The sequence below is a fragment of the Megalobrama amblycephala genome, linkage group LG22 (assembly GCF_018812025.1).
Source record: "Megalobrama amblycephala isolate DHTTF-2021 linkage group LG22, ASM1881202v1, whole genome shotgun sequence".
In the NCBI taxonomy this organism is placed as follows: domain Eukaryota; kingdom Metazoa; phylum Chordata; class Actinopteri; order Cypriniformes; family Xenocyprididae; genus Megalobrama; species Megalobrama amblycephala.
The window spans coordinates 2,919,237-2,939,670 of record NC_063065.1 but is presented as its reverse complement, the minus strand read 5'-3'; the positions used below and the strand labels follow the sequence as shown (position 1 = coordinate 2,939,670).

At 40.3% G+C, this 20,434-nt stretch overlaps 5 gene segments (V, D, J or C); 3 read left to right on the top strand and 2 right to left on the bottom strand.

Annotated features, from left to right (window-relative positions):
• Window positions 1-594: 594 nt before the first annotated feature.
• LOC125258567 lies at window positions 595-1,049 on the bottom strand. The segment is given in 2 exon segments: window positions 595-911; window positions 1,013-1,049. Coding segments are annotated over 2 exon segments (354 nt in total).
• A 1,309-nt stretch (window positions 1,050-2,358) lies between these two features.
• Window positions 2,359-20,199, top strand: LOC125258563. The segment is given in 3 exon segments: window positions 2,359-2,474; window positions 19,579-19,742; window positions 19,850-20,199. Coding segments are annotated over 2 exon segments (399 nt in total).
• Window positions 8,843-9,309, top strand: LOC125258566. The segment is given in 2 exon segments: window positions 8,843-8,891; window positions 8,981-9,309. Coding segments are annotated over 2 exon segments (378 nt in total).
• LOC125258564 lies at window positions 15,152-15,744 on the bottom strand. The segment is given in 2 exon segments: window positions 15,152-15,606; window positions 15,708-15,744. Coding segments are annotated over 2 exon segments (354 nt in total).
• LOC125257853 lies at window positions 17,198-17,841 on the top strand. The segment is given in 2 exon segments: window positions 17,198-17,328; window positions 17,425-17,841. Coding segments are annotated over 2 exon segments (387 nt in total).
• Window positions 20,200-20,434: the final 235 nt, after the last annotated feature.

Below are 20,434 nucleotides of genomic sequence, written 5' to 3'. Positions count from 1 at the left end.
GTAAATTGATAAGAAATCAAACTAACAATAATGGCGTCATATGTTGTTTTGTTTTGTACATTAAACTACACTAAAGTCATGGTGTATCAGTAACATGCAGATGTTTTTCAAGCAGCTCCTTCATCTAAAGCTGTTTCTAAATGTATTACTCATAACTCATTTCTCATGAGCAGAAGTGAAAGTGTTCCAGTTGAGAGCGTTGAACCAATCAAAGAGTGAAACTGTGAGTTTGAGGTGAAAATCACATTTGCATTGGCAGGTTTAGTGATTGTGATCCTCTCAGAATAGAGCAGCTCCGTCTCCAGTGACCATGTTCAAACCCCAAGAGCTTCATTTGACATTTCCTGCTAAATGCAGCTGTTCTCAACTATTACAATCAATCAAAAGCAGCTGAAACTTTAGTGCAGGACTTTGAATGAACGACACACTGATCAATGATGCAGTCGGACACAAATGTAACGCGTTCAGAAGCTTTATTGAATGAACAGCAATGGCAGCACATTGAAAGACTGCTTCAGTATTGAGCTGTAAATCACGTGACTGCTGTGAATCCTGCCGGACGCTCAGATACGGCTCGTCTGGACCGGAGAAACATCAGCACTGGGAGCTCTTGAGGAACGAGGCCTCGTGATCAGCTCCGTCATGTCTTACTCTGCAGACGAAGCGATCCGCGCCTTCCCAGCGTGCTTTGCTGAGGCTCAGGACGCTGCTGCGGCTGTAGCGTCCGTCCCGCTCGCTCTCTGCGCTGGTCTGAACCCCCTCGCTGACCTCTGACCCGTCCAGCGTCCAGCTCACCGTCGCCCCCTGTGGAGAGTAAGAGCTGAGCAGGCAGAGCAGTGCGGCTGAGTCTCCAGAGATCTGCAGAGAAGAGGGCGGCAGCAGAGACACGGAGGGCTTCACTGCGGGACCAGCTGCACAAACACACACAAACAACACCAACGTCTTTAGATCATCAATTAGTCAGATGTCACACACAGTAATGGAGGAAAAATCACAATCATTTCATCTTTACAGAAATTCACATCACTGCTTTCTTTCATAAACCACATAGTAATGATCCTGCATTTAAATTTCAATATTCTCAGTTCAAATAAAATATTCACTGCGACTAAATATATGAAGTATAAGATATATGAATAAATATAAATCAGTTCTCTGAAGCAGACATGATATACAGCAAATATTACAGTCATTTCATCTTTTCTGAATAAGGTTCAGTTTAATCTCAAACTGATTTTAAAAACATTGTCCACAAACTGATGATTTATATGTAGAAAACAAATTTAAATGATCATTTCATTATTAACTTAAGACACTCACAATCATAATTATCAGCAAATGTAAGATAAAATTATGATTTTTTTCAAATCTTTCTCTCTGTCTGATGATGACGCCTACAAAATTAGAATTATTTTGTCCGTATCATCAAACTTTTGTTTCATGCATTACAACATTTCTGAATTATTAAATTTACCAAAAAATTATGGTCACAATTATGTATTTTAAGAAATAATTGAAAATGTCAGAAAATATTGCAATCAATATATTAAAAAACAAACAATGTTAGTTATTATAATATCTGAAATTACTTTTGTAAAAAGAAATAAATATTAAAGCAACATAAAATATGCCTTGCAATGAAAAAAGATAAATATCATGAAATATCACTGAATATAAACATGTAATTGTGAAACAGCAGACAAATTTAAAGAAACTATGAAACAATTAAATTTACTATGAAATATTGCAGTTAATTTTTTTTCAAACTATTTTATAATTTTTAAAACCTTGTTGCAAAATGCTTGTTTGAATAATCTAAAAACAAAACAATTATATATAAACATTTTTAGAGAATTTTAGAGACTTACTGATGGTCAGTTTAGTTCCTCCACCGAAAGTGTACCACAGTGCTTCATTCTAGTGAAAGCGTCGTACAAAAACCTCCGTCACACTCAAATGAACACAAACTCCAGCAGAGAAAGAGACGAACGACACTCACACACACTGATATGAGACTCAACAGCAGCTCTTCTCAACATCAACATGATTGAGCTGAAAACACACACTAAATATTCATCTTTAAAAGAAATACTTGTTATTGCATGAAGGAGGAAATTTCATAATTAGTCAAAAACTACATTCATCACATTTACAAACACATGTGATTTAAACTCTGTTAATTCTGTTTATCTGCTTTATAATGAAATCTTCAGCCAGATTGAGATGGTCATTCTCTATCAGATGACCTTTGACCTGTTCTACAGTATCATGATGATATCAAATCTGCAGCACAGGTATTAAATGCTCTCAGCATCAAAGTCTGAATAAAACTGATCATTAAAACAGTGTTTAGAGGGAGAAGATCCACCCAAAATAACATGAAGTAAATCAGGAGTGTCTGTTTCTGAAAATGATCAATAGAAATTTATTAGCAAAGATACTAAATGACAAAACAGTGTTTCTGCTGTCTTCAGGTAAATGATCTGGAGTGTGTTTGCATATTGATCAGATGCTTCAGTGCTCTGAGAGTGTTTATAGTGCTGTGAGTTTAACACTTCATCACTGACACACACAACAATCTTCATCAACATGACCTTCATCATCATCTTCATCTGGACTCTCACAGCGTTTGCTCAAGGTTTGTGGAGCACACATTTGATATCAATTCATTTCTTCAAGTATATTGTCAAAGTTTTGAGTTGATTTTCTTCTTGTTGTGTGTTTCAGAGTGTAGAAGACAGATCACCGTCACTCAGAGTCCCTAAATGACAGCAGCTCAACCAGGACAAACTGTGAACATCAACTGTAAAACCAGCACAGATGTGCCCAATTGTAGTGGGAATGATAAATGTATATCCTGGTACTTACAGAAACCTGGAGAAGCTCCTAAACTCCTGATTTATTGGACCAAAAGCCTCCAGTCAGGAACTCCATCTAGATTCAGTGGCAGTGGATCTAACAGTGATTTCACTCTGACCATCAGTGGAGTCCAGACTGAAGATGCTGGACATTATTACTGTCAGAGTTTCCACGTTATCAGTAGTAATTATGTGTTCACACAGTGATAAAGAGTCGTACAAAAACCTCTGTCAGTCAGAGTCACAGTGACTGAACTGATACTGCAGCTGCTCAAAGGAGGATCTGAAACAACATCGTCACACAAACATCTGAAATAAAATCATCTAAATTAAACTTTTTTAATAAATTATTGAGGTCAGAATTCAAAGCATTAGATGAGAGAAACAGACAAAGTCCATCAGTGTCACTGTTAAATTTCCTCATATTCATACCCTCTTTAGACTAAAAATGTTGTGGAAAATGTATATCTGCCTTGAGATTTTGTGCTCTTATAGATCAGTGACATGATTGAGATCTACATGTGAGTCGTCCACCATATTGGATCAGTCAGATCTGGTCCGTGAACACTGGAGAGCAAGTGAACTCCTGACTGCATCTGCAACCTCTGTAATAAAGTTTCATGAGAACTAGTTAAATAGTAAAATCACTGTGGGGCATCGATTATAAAACACAAAGTTCATTAGTTGCTTTTATTTGAGAAATGGATCAACATGTGGATCAAGGTGTGGTTATTATACAAAAGAACAACAATACTGACATAAATCACAAGTATAAAAACATCAAACACTCATAAATAGTTGCAGAAACCTCAAGCAGCAAAACAATCAAATCAACTTCCACTTGATGAACACACACAGTCCTCTATCAGAACACAGTCCAGACCTCAACTCTCATTCTAGTGATTTCCAGCATGTCCACGAGCTCCAAGAGGAAGATGTGTGGCAGATATTTAAGGAATAATCAGTATCACCCTGTACTGCGGATTGTTTGATGAGGGAAATTTAATTTCTTCACATTTCTGCTCTGCTGTCAGTGTCTGAAACACATTTGAGAGGAAACGCTTTGAATTTGTGTCCCACCCCTGTGATTGGAGCTCAATATCAGAGCGTCTGTCAGTCCGACCGTAAATCCAACATCACTGTCCTTCAGTTTCACTCATTCCCAGTAAAGATGAGGACACACGCTCTGATCATCTGCTCTCTGCTGCTGCTGCTCAACGGTGACACTCACTTTACTGCATTTACTACATTTACTACAGTACATGAACTTGTTCTGGTAAAGATCATTAATGTCTTCTGCTGATTTTCTTCTTGTTGTGTGTTTCAGAGTGTAGAGGACAGATCACCGTCACTCAGAGTCCCTCAATGACAGCAGCTCAACCAGGACAAACTGTGAACATCAGCTGTAAAACCAGCAGTAATGTGTACACTTCTATAGTATCGGGGTGGTTGGGGGGTACTATAAGTAAAACTTACTATTTCAGCTGGTACTTACAGAAACCTGGAGAAGCTCTTCAACTGCTTATATTTCGAGCAACAGACCGCAATAATGGAACTGATTCTAGAGTCAGAGGCAGTAGTTCATCTGCAAGTGATTTCACTCTGACCATCAGTGGAGTCCAGACTGAAGATGCTGGACATTATTACTGTCAGAGTGTACACTACATCAACAGTCAACATGTGTTCACACAGTGATAAAGAGTCATACAAAAACCTCCGTCAGTCAGAGTCACAGTGACTGAACTGATACTGCAGCTGCTCACACACTTTCACACACTTTCACACACACTCAACAGTACAGAAACACAAATATGATCTTAATATCAGCTTTGTTGAGCTTCATCAGTATTGTTTAAGCTAATTAAAAATTCTTTTGATGTTATCATCATTTTTAGATCATTTATGGTTTATTTATCCTCATTTCCACTCACTCAATATTTTAAAGTCATTGATATTTTTGATCATGTACTTTTATTATTTTTTCTTCCTAATCTTAGTTATACAGTAAAGATCTGAGGAACTGAAGCTGTCGATCACACAGCGAGAGTTTATCTGGACACTTCCCAAAACTCCTGTTATAATCAGTGACGCTCTTACACTACACAATCAATCTCTGACTGGATTTACATCGTGTTTGCATTGTTAGTTATGGTGAAAGCATTTCTGGAGTGCAGAAATTTAGTTGTAATGACGAGATCACTGCATTCACACCATCAACAGACTGTCTGTCATCTGCTCAGTTTCTCATCACTGCAACCTTCCCTGTGATGAACAGATCTAAATATAAGGCAATAATCAACACTTTTCACCATTCGTTCATTTAGACAGCTGTAATAGTAAAAATGTAGTGATAGTATTCGAGAAGGTTTCACATGTAAACAATCAGAGCGCTAAAATCAGAGTGGAAATAACCATTTATTTCTAAATTATGACAATTATTTGATGTAAAAATCATATTAACATTATAAGTGCACCTCAGGAAACATTATAAACAATAATGAATCAGTTGGTGAAGCGACTCAGACGCCTGCAGTGAAATCTGTTCATCTAGGAAACACATTCACCATGTCCTGTAAAAGCAGTCCTGACGTCTATCAGAGTTGGGATCATCAACCTCTATCCTGGTTCAGTGATAAAGAGTCAAAAACCTCCGTCAGTCAGAGTCACAGTGATTTGTGCTAGAAACACTGAAGAAGTTCATTCACAAATATGAGGGCTGCAGCAGATGAGAAGATTTGAAGTCAATAACATCATTTTAGAGCTTCAGACGACTGAGAATATCGAGCACAGGTGAGATTATCAGAGATCCAAACACTGAAGGGTTCATCCTAGACCATTTGTCTATTTAACCCCAAATTTATCTGTGTATCATCTAGATACCCTGAAGACATCAAACAAGTGATCAACAGAGTTTGGATTCATCAGATTGTTGAGAAGATATAGTTTTATAAGTGTATTGAGCCATGGCTAAATGAACTATCTTCTAAACGCTTTGACTAATTAAAATCCTTTTGATAACTTTTGTCATTAGTGTCTATAGATGACATGCAAAATGGTAAAGTGGTTTAGGAGATTGAAAAAATGTTTTCGGCAACTCACAATGGCTGACGGACTACAACATGTTGTACTAATGTTGTCCACTAGAGGGAACCACAGGATAAGAAATCTATTTTTCTATCAGTTTCCATCATTTTGAATGTTTGAATCCAAAATTCACAGAACTTCATACACATGGACAACAAGACTTTCTGAGTAAACATGCCGAGTTTCAGCAACTTTTTTTAAATCAGTCATTTATATGAATGGGATTCAGAGATGAAGGTCATAATACTAATGCTGTCCACCAGAGGGAGCCACAGGACAACAAATCCTTTCAGATCTCTTTATGAAAGTCTGTGTAAATGATTCAATAGATTGACTTGTAGTATAAAAAATGCACACAGGCCTAAATTCATTATAGTTTCATAACAAAAACCTGTAATCTCCAAAATACTTACAGATCATTGATTTTTATATTAATATTCATTTTATACTATAATTTTGAAAACATATTTGTTGTTGTCAGACGTGACTGAATGTATTGCCGTTCAATTGAAGGAAAGAGGCAATATTATCTGTCTATTTTAATATAGTACATAGAATAATACTTCCATAAAGAGATACTTTAAGACTCATATTTTATTTGGAAAGACACATGGCCATTGCTGTACTGTCTACTACACGATTCAAAGTGTTTCTGGATTGAAGTTTCTGAGCTGTAAAAGATCCCAATAACAATTCAAGCTACATGTTAATCCTATTATGCTAGAGGATGTTCATGTGCATTAAAGCTGTCTAAAGACCAAGAGTTTGTCTTACATTGGCCATATAACCTGTTACGGCCAATTTGTAGGTCACTATATTAGGCAGCCTGTATGTATCCTTTGGCTCAACCATTGACTTTAGGCCAGGACTACAGTACCCGTTTGTCACTTTGGGTGGCGCGATTGCATATAGTGCTATAATATTTACCGTGTATCTCAATCAGCTCCCTAGTTCAGTAGTCAGGGCACTGATCAGGGTATCAGCCACATTCACTTTCATTATATACTGATTCACGACCTAGGGAGCTAGGGAGCTGATTGAGATGCAGGGATAGTGTTTAACCGTTTAAATACACACTGGAGCCTCATCGAATAAATTCAACACTGCATTAAAGGTGCAGTATGTAATAATTTTGTCCGCTAGAGGTTTCTAGAGGCCTATTCCAAACAAAGGCGTAGCTTGTAGATTACAGTAGATTACATACAAAGTCAATGCAAAGACGTGATCAGACTATGGATCAGACGCGTCCTCGCGCGGGTCTAAAGACGCGATGCCCCGCGTTTGGCGTGTATGCCCCATAATACTAATCGTGTTGATCGTTATAATGGCATACGTTTTCTGTAAAGATACGAATCAAAACAACTCACCTGTCGAGTAAAACACAAGCGAGATCGGCATCTCTTTCTAGGTGAAGTTTGTCACCCGTACGCTTATGTTTACGGGAGCTGTCCTTGTCGACAGAACCAGCGGCAGATGGTAAACAGTAATTATGTTCCATAAATAAGTAACATAATCCACCATAAAACGTGCAAGAAGTAAATAAGGAACTGCTTGAAGCAAGCTAGTGGTTTGCTGGACGCTAGACACTACTTCCGCATTTGTCCACGACATTGTCGTCATGTGGTTTCTACGTCAGTAAAGGCGGTAACAAAGGGTAACTGACGTCATTGACAGGCGACTGCACTGCCCCGTGTCACTGTTTAGAATGGGCATTTTCTCATGATTTACAAGTACTTGAAAACATTAGAGATATTGTTAGTAATCAGCTGGACAAAATATATAACACTAGCCTAGTGGTTTTTGGATATTTTACTGCGAATATCTTACAAATTGTACCTTTAAAGGTGCTAAAGAGGATGTTTTGTTTTATACATTTTTGCAATATTACTTGAAACTGTCTTTACTAACTGATAAAAGACTATTTATTAGGTGCACTGAAAGGAATAATATTAATATACATCATCTGTGCACGAGGTAGGGCCTTAAAAACATCAGCCAATCGTTTACGCGATCATCGCATAAACGATTGGCCCTCTGGCTTGTCAATCACTGCCGTGACGTTCCTTGTGAGAGACGAGCGCGGCTGTGCGCTCCAGTAACTTTCCACACTCCACAGGCGCTGCATGCAATGTTTTTGTCAGGAGACAGGAGTAACAACTGCAGATTATGAGTTACCTGCGGTGAGTCCGACATAATGAATCCACTAACACGACACAGCGAATGCCGGTGGTAAACACTCGTGTTCCAATACACGTGCATGAGTTTTGGGAGGCGTTCCCTCGAAATGAGCTGTGAATGAGGGGGTTGTTCTTACGCATGCGCTCATTTCAAAAACTCACTAACAGTCTTTGATTTCTCAGTCGACGAAAAGATCCTCTTTAGCACCTTTAACTCATTATTATTCACCTCGTCCGTTCCGGTTCATCAGTGTGTCTGTCTGTTCACACCGCCCTCTAGTGGCACAGTGATGTAGTGCAAGATAACATGAATAAAACTGCTGAAGGGTTTCTGTCATCAGTTCAGCTGTGATCACCTGCAGTCTCGTACCTGCAGCCGAATTACAGTCGAGCTGATGATCACTAAAGCACTTTTGCTCATGTGATTTTGCTTAGATGATGATAAGTTTCATCTACATTTCATTTTCACAGTTTTTTTCACATGTGGTTTGAATTGTTCTAAATTTTATGCTATTTTATGCTTTTTAAAGTTCACAGTTATATTTGATGTTGTGATTGACAGGATGAGATGAACGAGCTCCTCTTGAACCTTCATTTAGAGCCTCATTTAAATACAGAATGAGTTCATTTGCATATTGATCAGATGCTTCAGTGCTCTGAGAGTGTTTATAGTGCTGTGAGTTTAACACTTCATCACTGACACACACAACAATCTTCATCAACATGACCTTCATCATCATCTTCATCTGGACTCTCACAGCGTTTGCTCAAGGTTTGTGGAGCACAAGTTTGATATCAATTCATTTCTTCAAGTATATTGTCAAAGTTTTGAGTTGATTTTCTTCTTGTTGTGTGTTTCAGAGTGTAGAGGACAGATCACCGTCACTCAGAGTCCCTCAATGACAGCAGCTCAACCAGGACAAACTGTGAACATCAACTGTAAAACCAGCAGTAAAGTATACAGATGGAGTGGTGGGGAGGAAGGTTTGTTCTGGTACTTACAGAAATCTGGAGAAGCTCCTAAACTCCTCATTTATTATGCAAACCGCCTCCAGTCAGGAACTCCATCTAGATTCAGTGGCAGTGGATCTAACAGTGATTTCACTCTGACCATCAGTGGAGTCCAGACTGAAGATGCTGGACATTATTACTGTCAGAGTTATCACGGCAGTAATGTGTTCACACAGTGATAAAGAGTCGTACAAAAACCTCCGTCAGTCAGAGTCACAGTGACTGAACTGATACTGCAGCTGCTCACACACTTTCACACACTTTCACACACTACTGACACACAGAGGACAAACACAGGAACTACACATGTGCTCAAAACTGACTAATGACTGAAATCGCCCCGGGTTACTTCACTGTAACCCTGTTCCCTGAAAAGGCGGGAACGAGAAGCTGCGCTTTATTCAGCGCTGTGGGAACGTCTTTAGTCGTGACCAGCTGTGAATATATGTGTAAAACAATGTCAATGAAATTGACCTATATTTATAGCCTTGCGTGACGTCATAGGAATGCGCCATGAGCGAGGCTATAATTAGATGTGCCACCTGTACATCAGCAGATATTTTGTCTGAAGAGCAGTCAGGGACATCTCAGTGCGGCAATGAAGCGCAGCTTCTCGTTCCCGCCTTTTCAGGGAACAGGGTTACAGTGAAGTAACCCGGGGCGTTCCCTTTCAAAGGCTACACTCTAAGCTGCGCTTTATTCAGCGCTGTGGGAACGAGAATACCCACGCCGCCGCACTGTGTGTCCGGGCCCCCTGGCTGTGAAGTGTGTCACAAAGCACAGAGAGTCTCAGACACTAGCTTGTGATGTCGACTCAAGGACATGAGAGCCCGGAGTAACATGAGCATCCAAACTATAAAACCTTATGAATGTGTGCGGTGAGGACCATCCTGCCGCATCACAGACATGTTGCAAGGAAGCGCCCCCTGCCAAAGCTCTAGAAGAGGCAACTCCCCTGGTGGAATGAGCCCTAATACCCGTTGGCGAAGTGTGACCACGCGCCACATAGGCAAGGGCAATAGCATCTCTCACCCAATGTGACACGGTCTGTTCTGTGGTGGCTGCACCCCTGTTATGGCCGCCATAAACAAACAGTTGCTCTGACTTACGCCACTGGCTGGTGCGGTGGACATAAGTCTGAAGAGCACGGACTGGACACAGTCTGTGAAGTCTCTCCTGCTCCGGCGTAGTGAACGGCGGAGGGCAGAAGGCTTCAAGAGTGACCGGATGCAAGTTCGAAAAAAGGAACCTTAGGCAGATAGTCAGGATGAGGATGTAAAATAGCTTTCACTATTCCTGGGGCAAAGTCTAAGCAGGATGGCACAAAGGACAGAGCCTGCAAATCCCCAATTCTTTTCATAGAAGTTATAGCCATAAGAAAAACCATTTTCAGAGTTAACAGCTTGTCAGAAACTGACTCTAACAGTTCAAAGGGGGTCTCAACCAGGCCCTCTAGGACTATTGCTAGTTCCGAAGGGATCCTGGTTCTAGAAGGAGGCTTAAGCCGCCTAGCTCCTCGAACGAATCGAGAGAGCAGGACATGCTTGCCCAAAGGCACCCCGTCGATCAGAGCGTGGCAAGCCGAGAGAGCGGCCACATAAACCCTGAGAGTGGCGGGGCATGTGCCTGTTGATAATTTCTCATGCAGAAAAACCAGAACTGTAGCAATTTGGCAATTTACTGGATCTGCATTGTGTGCAGTACACCATCTTCCAAAGACACCCCATTTGTTGGCATAACTTTATCTAGGGAAGGGAGCCCTAGCATTAAATGGTCTCAAAAACATCAGGTGAAAGCCCTGTGTCCCTCAGTTGGTTCCCCTCAGGGGCCAAACATGAAGGTTTCACATCTCCATCAGGGGATGAAATGATGTCCCCTGCACCTGAGACAAAAGGTCTCTCCTCTTCGGTATCGCCAACGGCGAGCCGTTGAGAAGAGATATTATCTCTGAGAACCATATTCCATTCAGCCAACACGGCGCTATCGGAAAGAGGCAAGTCCCTTGTTGGCTAGAAACTCCTGGGAGCACAGAAACAGGAGGAAACGCATACAGGCGCATTCTGGGCCACCTATGCGCATCACATCCAGACCCAGGGGAAGCTGGGGACTTTCAATGAAATAGAGTGGACATTGCGCTGCCTGTTGGGGCGAAGAGGTCCATCTGTTTCATAAAATCTTACCAGATTTGTTTGACTACCTCGGGTGGAGTTTTCTACTCCCCTGTCAGTATAATCTGTCTGGACAGATATCTGGGAATATAAATCGCCTTGAGGCAACTTGTCCTGAGCCTAGAGCAGAAAGCGCTGCACTAGCATGTCTAGACATCGCAAACGCAGACCACCCTGGCGATTCATATTAGAGGCTACCGCAGTAACGTCCACCCGCACTAGGACATGGTAACCCCTAAACTGGTGGAGGAAGTACTTCAGGGCCAGAAATACAGCCATCAATTCGAGGCAATTGATGTGCCAATCAAGATGATGACCTCACCATATCCCTTTGGACTGGACGGCCACCTAAGGCCGCTCCCCAGCCCATACGGGAAGCGTCTGTTGTTGGCATCTTGCAACATCAACGCATATAGAGTGGGACCCAAGGTGAAGAACCGGGGTCTGAGCCACATAGAAAGGGAACGAAGCCGCAGCGCGTAACCCTTACCATAAACATGGATTTTAGAAAGTGCACGAAGCATTAGCGCGTGACTTACCATAAACATGGATTTTAGAAAGGGCACGAAGCACTCAGCGTGTGCCCTTGCCCTTATTTACCGTAGAGCATTGCCTAGACAATACCTCTCGGCTCTGAGCCACAACTGAAACGTCTCATGTGCAAGAGGCCCATAGGAATCACCGAGGACGCTGATGCCATGAGACTAACATTCTTGATACTGCAGAACAGTGCAATCCTGGCCTAGCCTGACATTGTTCAGGGTGGTTAGAATGGTCTCGACTCGAGCGGGAGACAATCGTGCCCACATCATGGTCGAATCCCATACGACCCCTAAATATGTCATTCTCTGGGTAGGACAGAACACTTTCTTTTCGTTTAGTCTCAACCCTAGAGAAACTAGATTGGCAAGTACGACATCTGTTGTAATGCCATCGTTTGTGACTGTGCTAGTATTAGCCAGTCGTCCGTGTAACTCAAAATGTGAATGGAGCCAGTGCTGCATCCATGCATTTTGTGTATGTGCGGTGGGGTAATAAGGCTAGGCCGAATGGAAGAACCCAATATTGGTAAGCTTTGCCCCCGAAAGCGAACCTCAGGAACCTCCTGTGTTGTGGCAATATTTCTGTGTGAAAATATGCGTCCTTGTGATCGATCGTGACAAACCAATCGTGATGTTGGATTTGCGACACGATCATTTTTACGGTTAACATCTTGAACTCGAGAGTTTGACTAAACGGTTTAAGCCTCGAAGATCTAAGATTGGACGCAGCCGCCTGTCCTTCTTGGGAACTGCTGTAGTAACTTGACTCTCTCTCTAGAGGGGGAACATGCTCTATGGCCCCTTTCTCCAGCAGAGATTGCAGTTCTTATGACAGTAAAGTCGCTTGCCCCAGATTCACGGTAGTGGAGACCACACCGTTGAAACATGGAGGACGACGAATAAATTGGATTCTGTATCCCTTTTCTACTGTCTTTAGAACCCACGCAGAAATCCCTGGCAGTAGTTTCCACGCTGCCACGTTCTCTAAATGGGCACTAATTTTGATACTTCCCTTTGAGGGGATGTTAAATAATCCGTGTCCTGATGTGTTACAGAAATCAACGGAAAACCTAACATTTCACTGAAAACCGCTGCCCCCCGAAACACCAGAGGTGGCGGGGAAGGAGAGTTTATGTGAAGATATTGAGAAGGGGCGGGTAATAGATACTATGAGGCTGCTGAATGTGACAAGCTGGTCCCCAGATTTACGAGGGGAAGCACAACTCGCCACAGCCTGCTTTTGAGCCTTCTTAGCAGGTCAGCCTGGTCCACCTACAACACTGCCATAGTGTGCAGCAGTACCAGTCTGACACACTGATCAAAACGCCTTCCCACCAGTATGGATTATTATGCATAGCTTGGTGGGGAATGCTGTGTCTTTAAGTGACTGTGAGCTCCAGAGAAGAGATAGCTCGCAAGCGTCTATTCAAACTGGAGCATCATTGTAAAAATCACACGCCCTTGCACCCACGATAGTCAAATAAGTCGACATTGAAGGCACAAAGGCACAAGAAAAATAAGGTTTCCCCCATGAACGAGTTAACGCCATGGAGGACCTATTTATTTTGCTTATATATATTACATATCATATAATTAAATATATAAATATAAACAAATATAAGGCCATTTCACTTAATTCCTCAGAATTAAATGCAGCCAATTACCAGACAAGTAAACACGGTCTGAATGAAAGGCTGTGCTTAAAACTTTCATAGACGAGTCTGATATGCCTGTAACACAGCCATTGTGTACAGCGCAGTACCAGCCCGACTCGCTGTGAAACGCCTCTGATGATGCGCCCCCAGGGGAGAGATGGCATGCAAGCGTCTCTCCGATTTGAGGCAGCATCATAAAAACGCGTGCCTTTGCACCCGCGATAGTCGATCGGATCGACGTCACGGGTACAAACACATTTATATTGGAAATGTTTGGGGTATGTTTGTGTTTCACTGCATGAATGACCGCCCAGAGCAGTTCCGTTCGCTTTATCATCACGGGAGGAACGCTCAGAGACGGACACACTCATTCCATTCAATGGAAAACACTTAATTGTCCTCTGCTCGAGCCGAAGAAGCGCCGGAGCACGCTTCGGTCTCGGTAAAGGACATCGCGATCCGGAGTGAGAGTGAGAGCAATAATGTATGAACCTGTCTCTCGCTCCTCAGCCAGATCGCCACGCGAGCCCCACGATCACATTGTGGTTGCTGCCCCTTTGAAACAAGCAAAGCGAACGCGAAGCACTTTAACTGTGAACATTCACAATGCTCGCACTCGCCCTGTTACAACGCAAGGGCAGCGTGCTCTTCCCCAAACAAACAAAACAATATTGGTGTGTGTCCGATTCGGAGATGGATCGCGAACACGGAGACACACACCGTTTGCTTTGTTCAGCGATGACTTTCTCTCAAATATATAATATATATCATATATGCGTGTTCACTTTTCACTTGTCAGACAGAGTTGAAAAAGGAACAAAGGGAGAGAAAGTTCTGCGCACTGCTTGTCAAATCTAACTCCTAACAAAGTAACGAAGGAAGGAAAGAGTTTGAGCAGAGCTGCTTCACACACACACTTCACAGTATGGTCTCTGAAGACAAAAGACCTGCTGATGTACAGGTGGCACATCTAATTATAGCCTCGCTCATGGCGCATTCCTATGACGTCACGCAAGGCTATAAATATAGGTCAATTTCATTGACATTGTTTTACACATATATTCACAGCTGGTCACGACTAAAGACGTTCCCACAGCGCTGAATAAAGCGCAGCTTAGAGTGTAGCCTTTGAAAGGGAACAGCTCTATTAGACTGTGATCTGTCCTGTGACAGACGGGTTTGACTCAATATGCTCAGAATCAGAGAAAACAGAGTGTGTAAATTAATATGTAGATTCATATGTTGTTTTGTTTTTGTACATTAAACTACACTAAAGTCATGGTGTATCAGTAACATGCAGATGTTTCTCAAGCAGCTCCTTCATCTAAAGCTGTTTCTAAATGTATTACTCATAACTCATTTCTCATGAGCAGAAGTGAAAGTGTTCCAGTTGAGAGCGTTGAACCAATCAAAGAGTGAAACTGTGAGTTTGAGGTGAAAATCACATTTGCATTGGCAGGTTTAGTGATTGTGATCCTCTCAGAATAGAGCAGCTCCGTCTCCAGTGACCATGTTCAAACCCCAAGAGCTTCATTTGACATTTCCTGCTAAATGCAGCTGTTCTCAACTATTACAATCAATCAAAAGCAGCTGAAACTTTAGTGCAGGACTTTGAATGAACGACACACTGATCAATGATGCAGTCGGACACAAATGTAACGCGTTCAGAAGCTTTATTGAATGAACAGCAATGGCAGCACATTGAAAGACTGCTTCAGTATTGAGCTGTAAATCACGTGACTGCTGTGAATCCTGCCGGACGCTCAGATACGGCTCGTCTGGACCGGAGAAACATCAGCACTGGGAGCTCTTGAGGAACGAGGCCTCGTGATCAGCTCCGTCATGTCTTACTCTGCAGACGAAGCGATCCGCGCCTTCCCAGCGTGCTTTGCTGAGGCTCAGGACGCTGCTGCGGCTGTAGCGTCCGTCCCGCTCGCTCTCTGCGCTGGTCTGAACCCCCTCGGTGACCTCTGACCCGTCCAGCGTCCAGCTCACCGTCGCCCCCTGTGGAGAGTAAGAGCTGAGCAGGCAGAGCAGTGCGGCTGAGTCTCCAGAGATCTGCAGAGAAGAGGGCGGCAGCAGAGACACGGAGGGCTTCACTGCGGGACCAGCTGCACAAACACACACAAACAACACCAACGTCTTTAGATCATCAATTAGTCAGATGTCACACACAGTAATGGAGGAAAAATCACAATCATTTCATCTTTACAGAAATTCACATCACTGCTTTCTTTCATAAACCACATAGTAATGATCCTGCATTTAAATTTCAATATTCTCAGTTCAAATAAAATATTCACTGATACTAAATATATGAAGTATAAGATATATGAATAAATATAAATCAGTTCTCTGAAGCAGACATGATATACAGCAAATATTACAGTCATTTCATCTTTTCTGAATAAGGTTCAGTTTAATCTCAAACTGATTTTAAAAACATTGTCCACAAACTGATGATTTATATGTAGAAAACAAATTCAAATGATCATTTCATTATTAACTTAAAACACTCACAATCATAATTATCAGCAAATGTAAGATAAAATTATGAATTTTTCCAAATCTTTCTCTTTGTCTGATGATGACGCCTACAAAACTGAATTATTTTGTCCATATCATCAAACTTTTGTTTCATGCATTACAACATTTCTGAATTATCAAATTTACCAAAATTTATGGACACAATTAAGTATTTTAAGAAATAATTGAAAATATCAGAAAATATTGCAATCAATATATTTAAAAAACAAACAATGTAAGTTATTATAATATCTGAAAATACACATGTAAAATAAAAAAAAAATTTAAAAGCGACACGAAATATGCCTTGCAATGAAAAAAGATGAATGTCATGAAATATCACTGTATATAAACGTAATTGTTAAATAGCAGACAAATTTAAAGAAACTATGAAACAATTAAATTTACTATGAAATATTGCAGTTAATATTTTTATTTTTTAATTTAAACTTTTATAATTTTTAAAACATTGTTGCAAAATGCTTGTTTGAATAATCTAAAAACAAAACAATTATATATAAACATTTTTAGTGAATTTTAGAGACTTACTGATGGTCAGTTTAGTTCCTCCACCGAAAGTGTACCACAGTGCTTCATTCTAGTGAAAGCGTCGTACAAAAACCTCCGTCACACTCAAATGAACACAAACTCCAGCAGAGAAAGAGACGAACGACACTCACACACACTGATATGAGACTCAACAGCAGCTCTTCTCAACATTAAATAATGATTATTGGACTGATTTTCACAAAAACAAGTTTATAAATCTTTAAATGTCTCTTGATGCATGAAAAATAAGAATATAATAACTAAATAAATAACAAATCAAAGTAAATAATTCTTAAATAATTCAGAAAATGTATGTATGTATGTATTAATCACACATTAGATATCCTAATTATCGGTTTTTAAATGATCATGTATTTCTCAAAGCATTTTTAATGATTAAAGAAATTTTAAGTTTTGATGACCTGTGACCTCTGGAATGACCTTTGCCCTCACAGTGATGTACTTGTTTCTGATAGTGATGCAACTTCAGAAAATCCTCAGAAAGCCTCTAAACTCATAATTCCATGTTTCTGAATCATAACATGAGAAAAGATCCTAAACACTGTTTTTTATTTGCATTATCTGTTGGAATCATTACACAGATTTACATAGAGATTATTTGCATCGCAGCACAAGCTTCAGGAGGATTTATAACTCTGTTTTTATAAGAACTTTATAACTCTGAGAATCTGAACCAACAGCAACCATGAGCTTCATCACCATCTTCATCTGGATATTAACTATCTACTGTTTCACAGGTGAGGAAATCTGAAGTTAAACAAACTCTATTAGAACTGATTATTTGTGCTATAAATATTGTCAAAATATTTAATTCTGAATTCTTCTTGATGTAGAATCAAGAGGTGAAGTGACAGTCACTCAGACGCCTGCAGTGAAATCTGTTCGTCCAGGAGACTCAGTTACTGTATCCTGTAAAACCAGTCCTGACGTCTATCAGGGTTGGAGTAATCAACCTCTACACTGGTACTTACAGAAACCTGGAGAAGCTCCTAAACTCCTGATTTATTTAGCAAGCACCCTCCAGTCAGGAACTCCATCTAGATTCAGTGGCAGTGGATCTAACAGTGATTTCACTCTGACCATCAGTGGAGTCCAGACTGAAGATGCTGGACATTATTACTGTCAGAGTTTCCACTATCCAAACAGTCAATATGTGTTCACACAGTGATAAAGAGTCGTACAAAAACCTCCGTCAGTCAGAGTCACAGTGACTGAACTGATACTGCAGCTGCTCACACACTTTCACACACTTTCACACACTACTGAACAAACTGAAATTAACTTTTTTTCACGTTAAGTATTTTAACACTTTATCTTAATAAATGTATCTAACACTATATCTGTGAGGTTCATAATTTAGCCGCATGTTCTTGTTTCATCATGTATCTGCAGGTGTTTTCATGCTCCATTGAGTGAAGTTTATTTATAAATATGAGCTAAAGCCCTGATCCAATGAAAGAGCCGAAACAAAAATGACACAAAGAAGAGCTCAAAGACACAATTATATTTCATTTAATGACTGAAGTTTAATAAAGTCACACACATAGTCTTGTATAAAGGCAGAAAGCAGAGCAGATGAAGCGACTGAAGCTGATGGAGAATGAACGAGTCCCTCATGTGCTGCAGAGAAACACACTGTTGGTCTCCATGAGTGAGAAGAGCAGCAGATCTCCTCTGAACACTGCCGTCTCCTCACACAGGCCGGCCGCTCCGTGTGTCCTCACAGTGTCTCCATCCACTCCTGCTGCTGCTCCAGCTGTACAGACCGTCCTTCTCCAGGAGCCCAGCGCTGCTCTCCTGAGACCTGCTGCTCCCGTCCACCTTCAGCTCAGGCTCCAGTCTGACGGGAAGCCCTTGTTGGCCACACACACCAGTGTCGCTGTGTTCAGAGAGGAGATCTCTGCGCTGACGCTCACACAGAAATCACACTGACCAGTGGCTTTCCTTTAGGATTCAAGAGAAAACTGGGAGAAATTCTCCAACAGCGAGAGAAACAACATGAAGAAAAAAATCAAATTATTCCATAAACACATTAATGCTCACAAACTCCTACACTTGAAAAGAGAAAATAACGTTCACATTATGGTAAATATTAATTATGACATAACATAAGTATCTATCATGGAGTTTTGAATCACCACAAAAAAATGCAGGAATTCAAGACAACAACATTTAAAATTGTGGGTAAAACTTTGTTTAAAATCACAAAGGAAACATTGTGTGTCTCATCCATTATAACTTTACAGTTAATTTCCTCAAATATGAACCTTTTTTTCTCTTGATGTGTCAGACAGAGCTGCTTCATTAAGAGAAAATACAATAATGAACATAATTTGCAGTTTGGAAATATTAAAGTTCATTTAACAATCGACTATTAAAAAATCGATCAATTTGCACATTTAAAACAGCTTTAGTAAAAACATCAACACACTAACATTGACATTTTAAGTTTAATTGTTGTCAAGTGGTGCCAAAATACCAGCCTGGTGTTTTTTCTTTCACTTTTAACCATTTATAATTTTTGAATTATCTATGAGGAAAAAAGAGCTGAAAATTCATAAAATCAAGCAGAAATGACAGAAATGATTGTTATTAGTTCAGAATGAAAACAAAGATCCAATGAAAATAAAGAAAATCATCTTTACAGTGTTTACTGACAAACATTCAATGTGTAACTGCATAAAAAAAATGTTTAAAAATATGAACAAGCTGAAAGTGCTTCATTTCTATAAAGTGCTACAAAGTATTTAACAGTCAGCTGTTGTATTATTGATATTATTATCTGATGATTTACTTACTGCCAACATCAGTTTGGTTTCTAAATATCTCACAGCAGATATTCAGATTAATATACTAAAGTTGGTCTTGATGATTCAGAATTGAACTGAATGATTTGTAACAGTTTGTCTATTAGAAGATTGAATGATATTAAAAAGACTGATTTTTACTAGATGTTCACTTCACTGTTAATGAGTGACTGTCTTCAGGTAAATGATCTGGAGTGTGTTTGCATATTGATCAGATGCTTCAGTGCTCTGAGAGTGTTTATAGTGCTGTGAGTTTAACACTTCATCACTGACACACACAACAATCTTCATCAACATGACCTTCATCATCATCTGGACGCTCTTATACTGCTTTATACTACAAGGTGAACAGCATGTATTTCGAACAAGTTAAATTATATAATTTTAACACAATCTTAAAATGTAAAAAATAATATATATTTTAATGACTGATAAATGGTTTGTTTTTCAGGCTGTAGAGCTCAGATCACAGTGACTCAGACTGCGGTGAAAACTGCAACACCAGGAGAAACTGTTGAGATGAGCTGTAAACTCAGTAGAGCTGCTACAGACTGCAGCCCAGCCTGTGTGTCCTGGTACTTACAGAAACCTGGAGAAGCTCCTAAACTCCTGATTTATGAAGCAAGCACCCTCCAGTCAGGAACTCCATCTAGATTCAGTGGCAGTGGATCTAACAGTGATTTCACTCTGACCATCAGTGGAGTCCAGACTGAAGATGCTGGACATTATTACTGTCAGAGTTTCCATTGCATAACAGATTCTTATGGTCTTTGTGAGGGTGACTATGTGTTCACACAGTGATAAAGAGTCGTACAAAAACCTCCGTCAGTCAGAGTCACAGTGACTGAACTGATACTGCAGCTGCTCACACACTTTCACACACTTTCACACACACTCAACAACAGAAACACAAATATGATCTTAATATCAGCTTTGTTGAGCTTCATCAGTATTTCTTCAGATAATTAGAAATTCTTTTGATGTTATCATGATTTTTAGATCATTTATGGTTTATTTATCCTCATTTCCACTCACT